General features: G+C 39.8%; 1 protein-coding gene across 7 annotated transcripts in view; it reads left to right on the top strand.

The window, feature by feature from the left end:
- The window catches only part of TRAK1 (trafficking kinesin protein 1), a 127009-nt gene that overhangs the window by 41932 nt on the left and 72759 nt on the right, over positions 1-12318 (top strand). For all 7 annotated transcript variants that reach the window (XM_085051331.1, XM_085051328.1, XM_085051330.1 and 4 more), the window contains exon 2: positions 3868-4160. Coding sequence is in view for 6 of the 7 variants with exons in the window: in XM_085051328.1 (XP_084907454.1) it covers positions 3868-4160 (293 nt within the window). In the remaining variant the exon portion in view is untranslated. The remainder of the gene's footprint in view (positions 1-3867; positions 4161-12318) is intronic.

Here is a 12318-nt window from a genome sequence, read left to right as displayed (position 1 = left end):
GACCAAAATCTGAGCAATCCACAAAGGTGATGTACAGGAGCAAGTTTTTGTGCTTATGTGATCATTTGTACAAAGTGCAAGGTTGGAATGAATGCCTTTAAAAAACCAAGTGACAAAACTGACAAATAAGGGTTCTGGAGTAGAATGACCTTTGTTAAAAAATATAGGTGATAAAGTTTTGCGAATTTTGTTCTTTCAGCAAACAGTTTTACACTGAAGAATTAAATTGAAACATTCCAATTTAAATATTTCTTTGGTCCCACATCTGTCTACTGGCCTCAAACTGTCATTGTATTTAGACTGGAAGAAATGGTACAATACAGCCAACTGAGGCAAAAGCTGAATTATGTCATATTAAGGAGGAGAGGAATTATTCAAATCCTGTGTGCAGGCTGCTGCTGACATATGCAATAGGAAGAATGAAATGTGTTGGATTTTCATTAAGAAAAGTTGTAATCTTTGAAACTGTGCACTTGTTTGGATGTCAGAGTTAAGTACAAAGTGGCAGTAACAATTTATATCCTCATTTGTATGTCAGGAGTAAATACCAAAGAGTGCAATAACAATTTGTACCATCTTGTTTATGAATATTGTATGTGCAGGTGACACTGACTGAAGAATAATATTAATGCTGTGTATTTAATGAGTACCATAACTACAGCGTCCATTTATTTTCATGGTCCATTTCTCTTCATGGCTTTGGCAATCTAGTAAATAAATAGCATGGTTTTGGCATGGTTTTGGCAATCTAGTAAATAAATAGTGCTCAGCTGCAGTTTGTTTTTATTCTCTGCAATAGGAAGACTTAGATGGAAGTTTAAAGGGAAAGTGGGCATTGCCTGGATTAGGTGGTAATATTTGCTTTGCAAAAGAGGCCATACAGACAGTGTCTCTGTAGATTTTAGAGTGAGCAGTATTTCTCCCGTGTGTATCTGGAAACTGAGGATATTTAATAAGTCTGAAAGGAAGCAGGCATACACATTTATGCTGGCTTTCTCTCCTCCATTATACAAGGTTTTAAGACCAAAGCAAATTATCTTCCTTAATCCTGAACTTGACTTTCTCATATAGGTGCCCCATGTGTTCCTACAGTAGACTGGGCAGACTGACTACTTTGAATTTTGAGGGAGTTGGCCTTTGTTCCTTCTTTGTGCTTTTAAGCTTATTTTTTTCTAGTTTCCAGAAGTGCCAATAGTGAAACAGGTTGTATGAGGGAAGTGCACTGATGGCTTTTGATTCTGGATGCATATCTCTATTTACTCTTAATAGAGATGAGGCAGGAGCTGTTGGGGTGCAGCTTAGAGGAGGGGGAGAACTGGTTCCACGGTCCCTCAGTGGAGTGAATGTTAAGAGGTATCATTCAATATAAACTTCTAATGCAAATTGGAATGTTGTGTTCTGGCCAGTGGTGTTTTTGGTGAGGAGTGTTTGGGAGAGAATCAGGAATGAGTAATGATGGTCAGGATATGTCAGAGGTTGGATGTCGTCTGTTCAGAAATGTTACAAGATCTTAAATTCCCAAAACTCACTTGAAGACTGCACACAAATCACACCTTGGTTATCAGTGTTATTTCACTCAGGAGTGCTGTTATGTTACCGGCTTCCCAAGGTTGCTAAGGCAGGGCCTGGGGAGGAGGGGAGAGGAAGGCAAGAAAAGGTGAAGAGTGCTGTTGTTGCTTTTAGTTACTTAATCCTAGTCATGCCCTTGTTCATAACAGTCTTATCTAACAGTTTCCCACAACAAATGTAATTCACAGATGTGTGGTAGCAGGTAGGACAAAATTGAGCCTGTCTTAACTGGTCAGTCAGTGCATTTCCAGTACTTTTTCTTGTTTATAGCTTAAACTGTTTTTGTCTTCAGTGTGGAGGGGAAAATTAGGATCTGGATTTTGATTCCAACTTTATTTGAGCAACTAATGTCTAATATCAGTAATCTCTCTCTTGTTATTTCTAAAGAGCCACTTGAAAGGGGACAATTTAAAAAGTAATCAGTACAAGTAACCCCATTGTTCTTTTCGGTATGTACTGTGATAGTGCAGGAATAATGGATGCTCTGCAGGGGAACCATAACACTTTCTGTTAAAGAACTCGAGTGAAACTTTCTCTTCCTGCAGCTTTCACAACAGAGTATCATTTTTATTAGGGTATGGTATAAATTTATCATCTGATTTAGTATGTTCCTTTACCTGTTATGGTCCTTACAAAATACAATTTTTGAGTCTCTAAGTGTGAGAACTATTTCCAGGTTAAATGATACCAAGTAGGAATACAAATGTATGTAATTGAGGAAAAATTAATGAAATTTAGTTTGTGTATAAGGGTGTTTCTTCCAAGAGTTAATATTCCCCGTCTGTTTTCTCATTATGGTGTTCTGATTTTGGTGTGAATGTATCCTTGCTGAGACTCTCTGAAAGGGGGAGAGAATTTTGCTTTTTTGTTCTTACGCCTGTGGTGAAGAGGGAAAATAGGTAGAGAAAAGATGATAAGATGATGCTGGTGCAGTGTTCCAGCTTTGTTGCAAGACCTCTCCAGAGCTTACTCCCAGAAGGTCCAAACACCTGATCTTTGTGTTGACAGTTTAGAGACTGATATTTGAGTCTTGCAGTGAGTTTCTAGAAGTACTGTCACACTTTGGTGGAGCAATAATGTTATTGGCTAGAAACGCCAGAAAACAAGATGCCATGATACTGAGTGTAACTTTGCAGCAAAATAAGGCTATCTGGACTTGTTCCTAGAGATCAGAGAGAGCTCTTTTCACATAGAATTCCCAAGAAAACTGTTGTATATCTGGTTCTCAGTGAAGGACTGAACATAGCATGTTCTGTTGCTGCGCTTGCATATGGAATTGCATCCACACCTGCTTGCAAACCAGTGCAATTGTGTCTTCTTGCTGTCTGTCTTCCTGGTTTTCTTTCCCATGTTGTCTAGGTGTTCTTGTGTGGCTTGTTTTTCAGCTGCCACTTATGCCTTGTAGCTACTACATATATACATTTTTTCAAGTCCTTTCCCAAGGCTGTTTTTCTGCAATGCCATGATTATGTTTTCCTTTCCTAGCAGGAGGGAGCATTTGCATTTTTTCTTACACCGCTGATAACCAAAAGCAGTACCATACCACCAGTTATTGCAGAGCCTTTAGCCCCTTACGCAAAAGGTTTGGTTAAGTTTAGGGAGAAATGTGCTCTTCCTCATTCCTTCTCTGGGTTATTTCATCTCACTGGGGCCATCAGTATCCAGCCTTGAGGGGCTTTGTTCCCTGTTTGAGGCTGAGGCACTGGGGAGCAGCAGTGTGCTCTGCCCCTTAACCCAGTGCACCTTTTGTTTTCTGTGTACTCTGTAAAGGGAGCAGAGGTGCCAGCTGCCAGTCTGTCAGTGAGGGGCTGGGCTGTGCAGTGCAATGGGAAGTCTAGCAGGGTTACAGTATAAACTTCTAATCATTGCTGTTTTGTTTGCTATCAGTTGATTTCAAATCATGATGTTATTAAAATGCCCATAAATGAACCAGGGATGAACAGCCTGTCTGCATGACCTGGCTCATCCAGGTGCTGGGTTACACAGAGCTTTGGCTTGGCTGATGTGACAAAGTTGGTGAATGAGCCAAGGTGAATGGACTGTACTTACTGCAAGTCGGGATAGGCAAAAATACGGATGTTTAATCAACTGTTGGTGAAAAACACAGGACAAGGAATGGCATTTCGCTACTGTGCAAAGTGCAGAGCTAAGTAGCTGCTCTGTGAAGAGTGTTGGGGGCTTGATGTTGGCTGAATTTGTCAGGTTAAACTAATGTTTAAGGAAAAGAAAGTTATTTATCCTGATGTACGCTGTTTGGAATGGTTTGAATTGAACATTTGTTCCTTTTGTGTTCTGCAGACTTCTTGAAGCCAACTCTAGCAAAGAGAAGGAGTTCCATCTGTGCCAGCCAGCCCCAGTCTCCAGTGCTGGTTCCCCTGATGGCACATTGTACAAGCCTGTGAAACCTGCCAAGCTGGACGCCACAGCTTTGCACGACTGCACTTTGGCCGCCACTGTGCCTCCCTCGGAGCTGTCGAGCCATGCGGTCCTAGCCTGCGACACAGGCATTCATGAAGAGCACTATGTAAGCGAAGGGGTGGAAGATGATGTGCCAGACTGCAGAGAGTACAGAGATGCCTGCACCATTACTGGTAAGCAGTCAAATATTTTACCTGTGTAAGCATGTGGGTGTGTAGAGTTAAGTTTCTGTTCTTAAACTCGTGGTGAGGTATCTGCTTCGTGGACAATGCCACCGTTGTTCTGCGCATTTCTTCCTGTTCAAGGAGTGATTTCACAGGCACCAGGATTTTCAATGAAAGCACTTTGTAATGTTTAAAGTCCTTGCAAATAGGCCAGACCAGTGATAGCTGAGAAACAGGTTACTGTATTTATGTACTAGGGAAGTTGAACCATTTGAAATTTTTTTGGGAAACAACCAAAGTCAGGGATGAGGGAACACTGCAGCTTAAAGTTTATGGAATGCTTGTCCTAACTTTCAGCATAATTTAGATTTTTATCTTCATAATAGAATTGCTTTGTGGGAGAAAAGGGATGGGAGAAATAGGATCTAACATATTTTTACTGTATATATTTCTGCTTTTCAAAGCCATTTCATTTTTTCACATTAGTTTGGAACAGTAGAAGTTAATGTATATGGAATAGCTTCTTCTGCACGCTTTTATGAATACCTTATTATAGATTCATACAGATAAATCGAATATCTGTTGAAGTATGGTATTTTAAATAGAATTAGATTCTTAGTGCTGTGGTCAGCTGACCCAATTTTTTTGTGTTTGAATAATCACTTTAACTGAGTTTAGTCATGGTTATGGCCATGAAACGACAGGCAGTTTCCATTCCAAATGTGTGGTTTGTTGGCTGAGCTGTGAGGCTTCTTTTAGCCTAATGTAATCTTGTGAGTTCTAAGTCCTTTTGGGAATGTTTGAGGAGTCAGCTGAGTTTTTGGAAGGGAGAAATGAGATGCCTGAGAAAAACAGAAATAAGACTGGGGTCATACTAATTTGCTTTTATCCTAATACTTTTACCCTGAGTTACTTTCAGCCCTTTCTAGAATAGTCTGTGGGTCAGAGAAGTAGTTAATGGTGACCATCAGCAGCTGCTTTGGTAACCTGCCTTCACTTAGCTCAGCCCAACAGCTGTGTAGTTACTAAGGGTTGATATTCTCAAAGAAAGAAAATGAAAAGAAGGGCAGAGGAACTCTTAAATTCATCCTGATTTCCTTGGGAAGGCAAGTGGCAGGATTAATGCTGGAGTCATTTTGTCAGGTGTGGTTCTACTTAAAAATAAGTATTTTGTTCAAAGGAACTTACTTGCTATCCTTCCTTCCTTGTTTTCATGGGTTTAGAGCTCCTTAACTGGTTAGTTCATTACCGGGTCATCCTTTTGAGATCCTGTAAGTATTTGCTTGTAGGTAGACTAGAAACTACACAACACATAAATGCATTCCTGCTAGTAAAACTCTGTTTTCCAGGCCCCTTGTAGACAGATCTTGCAATCTGTTCTGTTGGCTGTGGCCTGTCTCCCCTTCACCCCCTCTCCTACCTCCCAGGTTAACAGGAATATAACTTTGTTTTTCTGTTTCTGACTACAAGCCAGGACAACCAACTTCTTTCATGAATCAAGATGCCTTCTTGATTATGGTTCCTTGAAAGTCAACACAAACTCACTTCTTAAGCTTTTAAAAGCAGTTTTTATTAAATGGACACCAGTGCATGTTCTTGCTACTTCACATTCCTTTAGGCCTGATGTAGTTTCTGAATCTTTCTTCTTGCTTAGCTGTCAGCCAAGTGTTGTTTACACATTGATCCTAAATTGCTTTTTTAAATGGATTTGCTGTTCTGTGGTGTCAGATTTGTACTGTTTGTGACCTGAGGACAAGATGATGTGACTTGCAGTAGAAATAGCAGTGGTTTTGTCGATTGCTTGGTTAGCTGGGGGTTTTTTTGGTGTTTATGGATTTTTGAGTTTCAGCTTTTTGCTGTGCTTTTCAAAGGTGTCAAAGGACATAGGCTGGAAGGGAGGAATTGGTTTCATACTCCCTCTGTAAAATCTTTCAGTGTTGTGTGCATGCATATGTAATGTATACCCTTGAAACAACCTGAAAGATAAATACTTGAGGAATAAGGATTGTCAGAGACTTTAACATGAAGACTTTGTTTAGGTCTGACTGACAAGTTAGCACTCTTTACACTTTTAAATTGTTTAGTGGGAAAGAAATTGCTCATATCAAGTCTGCATATACCATACTTTTTCTTCTGATGCCCAGCCTTGACTCATCCTAGAGTTCAAATTCAGCAGTCAGGCTAATCTGTATTTTTTGTTAAAGTCTAAGATTTAACACCTACAGCCTATTGTAAAAGTTATCTGCCAGAATTCTTTCAAAGAAAGGATTGAGCACAGGCATAATGTGATGTGGTGATGCTTTCTGGAATGTAGAAAGCTAATGGTAATTGGAGCTATCGCTGATACAGCTAAGAGTAAATTATATGATGTGCACATTTTGCTGTTTAACTTTTCGACCATTGATACTTAAAGAATTTTTAATGCTGCTTCCTTTTCTTTTTGTTACTGTTTTTGTTTTCTGTTGTGTTTGCTGGAAATAGAGAGGCACTTTGGCATCCTCTGTCAGCAGCACCATCTTTCCTGCCTGGGTCCGAAGAGCAGATGTCATGTAGCTGAGAGTATTGCACATTCTCATTGTGCTAAGCGTGTTTTCTTGGATACAGGGCTGGCTTAAACATTTCTTGCCCCAAACCATCTCAGAATTGTGCTTGAACAGATTTCTGTGGGAGTGCGCCTTGGAGGTGTTTTAGGCAACTGGTCTGGATATTGCACTTGCTCTGTTTTTGTGTTAGAGTGGAAATGAGGGTTGCTTTTTAGTTAGGTCACACCCCTGATTTGTCTTACTGTGTGGCCTAAAAGCAGTTTTGTTGGCATAACAAAGGCAATAAGCACTGCAGGGCTGGGCTGGGGTGACAAAATCTGTAAAGGTAAAAATTTCCTTGAGCCAGTGCCCGAGGGGGACAGCACCCTGAAAGCACCTTTCCCACTGAATTTGATATTAGAGCTCCATCCAAAGCTCATAGTTGCTTGTGAAATCTTGCAAGTGAAGATTTATGCAAGTAAATGCATCTGAGTCTGTGCTAGCTTCAGCATAGAAAACCAAATGAAATAGAGGTGTTGATCTATTGAAAAAAACTGTTTGTGAATGTTTTAAGAGTTATTATAAAAAAAAAGCACTGGAGGAGCACATACTTTCTAAACACTAAACCTGAAAATGGACTCAGTAGCTGTTGTAATAGATTTTTTTGTAATACTTCATTGTTAGCAAAATTTAGGAGAAAAGATCAATGTAGTCTGACTTCCAGTTTCTATTGCTATTGATTGTGGAGCTCCTGTAGGTAAATGGGCAGGAGGCTCAGAGAGTCCTGAGTTTGGTGCACAGTGGGGCTGCACTGTATGGAAGTGGCATGGTGTTGCTACATGTGGGAGGCACCTATTGTGTCCTAGTTGTTTTCTCTTCCTTTTAACTTTTCTTGCTGTTCCTATTCATCCGAGAGTGTAGATAGGCATACGGATGTAGCACCATCTAGTGTTCGTTTTGCTAGAAAGGGAGTGGAAATGCTTTTAAAGGTCTGTCTTTTCTGTAATTGCAGTGCAGACCTGAACACTTTCAGTCAGATGTTTATAAAAACAGCAACTGGAGCTGGGGGCTTTCTTCTCTACCACCACCACTGCAATCACCACCACCCCTATCCCATTTTTTGTGCAGCAGCAAGGGCTGTAATCTTGACATGAAAAAAACAGAATATCACTAAATTGCTCAGTAGTCTCAATTTTATGAATTACAAAAGCCTCTTACTCTGCCTTTCTTATCTGTCGACTGCTGTCAGACAAATCCTGTCGTTCTGGAAATGGAGAGTACAGTGGGGATGGAAGTCTGAAATATCACTGAATATTAGTCTTGTGGTAGCTGTCTGACTGCGAGAATATTTTCGTGAGGATTTTTGTTTGTGGTTGTTTTTTCTTTGTTTCTCTTAAAATATGCATAACACAGTGTCCTTAGACATCTTCAGTAAGTTAACTTTGTCTGCTTTTGTATGTCTGAATACTCACTATTTGCAATGATTTTGGTACGGTGTACTTTGTAATTCAAGAGCTAACTGCTTAGTATGCTATGTAGGTTTCCTTCATCCTTCTCTGAAAAGGGAGAGAATGAATGGACTGTAATTTAAATTGCCCAGCTCCTTCATTAGTTTGCATGATTCATTTGTTCATTGTACTAATTACTCTTACTAAATGCATGTAGGAGTGTGTTTTCTGGCTGTTCAGGACAGTTTCCTGAGGGCTGTTGCATTATTGGGAAATTCTTTGTGGTAGTAACCTCGTCTGTGTCTTATTTTGTTTGCAATTAGTATGAGTAGATTTTTTTTTTTAAATTTCAAAAACAAAGTTACATTACTGGAGGGATCAAACTGTGGCTAGCACAGTTTTTCCCATGGGAAGTTTTCTTGTGTTTAAAAAAAAAAAAACACCCAAACACACACCCCAACACCAACCACACCAACAAAACCAAAAAAAACAAAACAAAAACACCCCCACAACCCACACAACCCACCCAACACACACAAACCCCAGTGAAATGTCTTTCTCTCAGCAGGAAGGTATCTGTGAGAAGAGTTGGTATTGTTTGACCTTCATTGCAGATTGTGTAACTTTTACGTTACTGCACTGATTGCAGTGGAAGTAGTCATAACATCCAGAGAAACCAACTTTCTCATGCTGCCAAGCCTCATTCACACAGTCTCCTAGCAATGTTTGGGTGCAGAAAGTTCTCTCTGGGTTTTCATCCTGTCTCTGTCTTTACTCAGGCTTTAAATATGTTCCCATATGAAACAGAGATTCTGTTCTCTTCCACCAAATTATCATTCTTCATGGCAACATCAGACAATTTTGATAACTGACTGATCCTACTGATAACTGGTGTCATTCTGACCATTTCTTTATGTAATCACTTTCTTTTAAAAGACATGCTTAGGGCCCACAGAATTTCCATTCCAGTGTGTGTGTGTGTGTCTCCCAAGATGCATGTTTTTGTGTTGAAAGGCTGAATTTCTATTCCTTCTGTTTCAAGTGTGATAAAGCAAGATTACTCAAAATTAACTCCATAGGGACTTCAGTATTACAGGTTGCTGTGAGATTGCTTTATTCTTGTTATGCAGACAATAGGGAGAATACTGTGCCTGTGGGTGTCCTGTTCTAGGAGCACGAGTTACCACCAGAAACTGTGTGCTTGCTATTCTGACACTGTTGATCAGGGTGCTCTGGTTGGTTTTTGTACCTGTTACAGGCCTGCTGGTTGACTTCTAAACTTTAAATGGTTACAAAGTATTGATAAAATGTAGTTTTTAATTGCTTCCCTTTATTTGAACCTCTCGCGTTCTGTTGTGGTTGCCTTTCTCTTTTACTGTTGCGGTTACCTTTCTCTTTTAAAGGAGCATAACTTGTTCTAGCATTTGTTTCTTTTTCAGCTCCTGGTTTGGGGTGGGTCTTCCATGTTTCTCTCAGTTTTGTCAATATGAGAGAAGAGGTGTAAAGTACTGCTTGGTGGAGCTGGAATTCAAGAGCATAAGAAATGCTTTGCTGTGTTGGACCAGCTGGCTCAGGACTGTTTCTGACTCCAGAAACCACAGATGCTGGATGTGGAGATCATGTATTCATACACTCTCAGTAGTCTACTCTCAGCATAAGTGCCCCGATCATACAGAGCTATTTAGTGTCGGAATCTGTTAATAGCTTTTTCTTATCTGGATCTGCTGATTGTTTTTCCTGGAAGTTCATGGTTGCTACTCTTGCATGCAGTGACACCAATCTTGCACTCTTTCTGTCAATATTTGTCCTAGTTATGCAGGACTTTGGTGAATATCAGTTCTTATTTCCCCTTACGAATTTATCTTCATTGTTTTGAAAAACCTTCATAATTTTTCGACCCCTGCCTACTCCTCTCTCAGTTTTCTTAGTCTCTCCTTTAAATAAAACCATGAGAATGTGGGTCCTTACCTCAGACCATTTACTTTGTGTTTGTCACCAGTCTCATCCTGTAAGCTTGATCTAATTTTGGTCTCTTCTCACTCTTTCCCCCCACTTCTGTAAGCAGCTATTGCTAAATTCTGAACACTCTTCCTTTCACTAAAGCATGCCAAAAATGCCAGTTCTGTTAACATGAGGTAGCTCCCATGGAATGACTGGAACTGTTTTATGAGCTTGACTGTATTTCTGTCTACCATACTCTGACAGAACGATCCTCAGCCTTCTGCATCATTGCCTGTGTTTTGAATTTTCTCTCTGGCTTTTGGTGCATTCTCAGTCAGCTTCATGCAGATTCTTCCCCTCTTGCATCCTCCCCACAGTTGCTTTCCAGCTCTCATCCTTTTCCAATAACCTGGTGTTTTTTCTGGTTCCTCTCCTGTGACAGGTTGTTACCCTACCTCTTAATCTGTATTTTGGGCATATATTTTTATTCTATCAAGGACTATGTTTCTGTGGTTTGATGACATTTGGTTGGTTGATTATCCCTGAAGCAGAATACTGCTGTGCATCCTATCTAACTCTCTTATATATGCTTCCTAGTATGATCCATGGTTTTTAGTGCAGCCTGTCAATTCTAGAGTCACTATGAAAGCAACTATTGGAATGACAAGTCCAGTGTGACATTTTTAAAGTTGTTTTTTCTAGATTTCTCTTGTTTTGGGAAGCATATCATACCTAAATGTGTACTTTATTCAAGGTAGGGATGTATGAAAGCAGCAAATGTTCATCAGTGTTCTGAGTTTGTTCTTTGGAGAAAGTACTGAAAGCAAGCGCCTAGTGGATGTTTTGGGGATGGTTTTTTGTTTGGCATTTTTTGTTTACCTATTGTGGTACAATGAATAGTGCAGGAAGACTAAAAAGCTACATTTGATTATTGGTGCATGTAAATATGTACAAATAACTTATTTAGCTCCATAACATGTAAAGTTCATCTTCACCCTTCTCCCTCAATGTATGTGTGTGTGTCCATCATGAAGCAACACATTTTTCACTTAAAGTAAGCATCTGTAAAGAGCAAGCTACATAAGATTTAATTCTCATGTTTTGCCTGTGTTTCTGTGAAAGCTTTGTTGACAGCCATTGTTTAGTGGCTGGCACATTTTGTAGCTGGGCTGAACAACAAGAGAAAGCAGGACAATTGCTTCTCAGGGTTTTCCGTACTCAGTGATTTATCAATGGGTTTTTGAGACATTTGCAGTCTCTCTTGGCAGCTGGAAGATCCTAATGGTTAATGAATGTGTTTATTCTTACTGCTGCTGAACAGTGCATTGCCAGCATGCATTTGGTACATGAATAGCTTTTGTTCTTACTCCAAAAGAATAGCCGTGGTGGCAAAGTTTCCTTTTATTTTCTGTTTAATGTAAAAATCATGAGTATGGGTGCATTTATCTACAGGGAGAAACATTTCCATACTTTCATTTAAAGCAAAGTTCATTTAAATTTATGGCATAATTTACTGTAGGCTCTTAATAGTTTAAAGGACTCTCATCACCAAATCTGTTTCAACTTTTATACCCAGCAGGAATGTGTATATAGAATGGAACCAAAGCAGGGACATTTCAACCTGGTAAACAATGACATTCCTCACATTGGAAGTGTTTTCATCCTTGTCAGCTCTGACATTCCCAACTTTATCTTAGTCTTTAGTTGGTGTGTTTGGCAAAGCCAAAAAGAGGTTGGCGTGGAATCTTTTGTTTTCAGGACTGGATTTTGTGCAAATTTTCCCATGTTCAGAGGCAGAAGAACCACTGCTTAAACAACTTTGGTTACAGGTGTGGCAGGACTTGCAATTTCAAATCATGTCATGCCAGGCAAGTTACAGAAACTGCCATGGCTGTTTGAGGAGTCTGAGTTTTGGAGGTATGAGACAGCTTTCATGTTGAAGGGCTTTCCTTCCAGCAATTTGGCTTTGCAGCCAGCAGTGAGAGTGAGACTTCAGATATGTAAGGATTCTAAGACTATCTTTCCGTTTGGACAAGTCAGTGAATTGGATTTCATTTGTTGGTTTGTTTGTTTGTGGGGGGGTTCTCTTGTGGTGGTTTTTTTTTTTTTGGAGGTGTTGATTTTTTGGGGGAGGGTTGTGTTTTTTGGGTTTTAGGGGTGTTTTTTGTGGGTTTTTTGTTTGTGTTTTGGTGGGGTTTTTTGGGGGTGTGGGTTTTTTGTTTTGGTTTTTTTGTTTTGGGTTTTTTTTTTGGTTAG

This window comes from Lichenostomus cassidix, chromosome 2 (assembly GCF_008360975.1).
Source record: "Lichenostomus cassidix isolate B80296 chromosome 2, HeHo_3.0, whole genome shotgun sequence".
Lineage (NCBI taxonomy): Eukaryota > Metazoa > Chordata > Aves > Passeriformes > Meliphagidae > Lichenostomus > Lichenostomus cassidix.
Note: the sequence above shows the minus strand (reverse complement) of the source record. Positions and strands in the feature narration are given on the sequence as shown.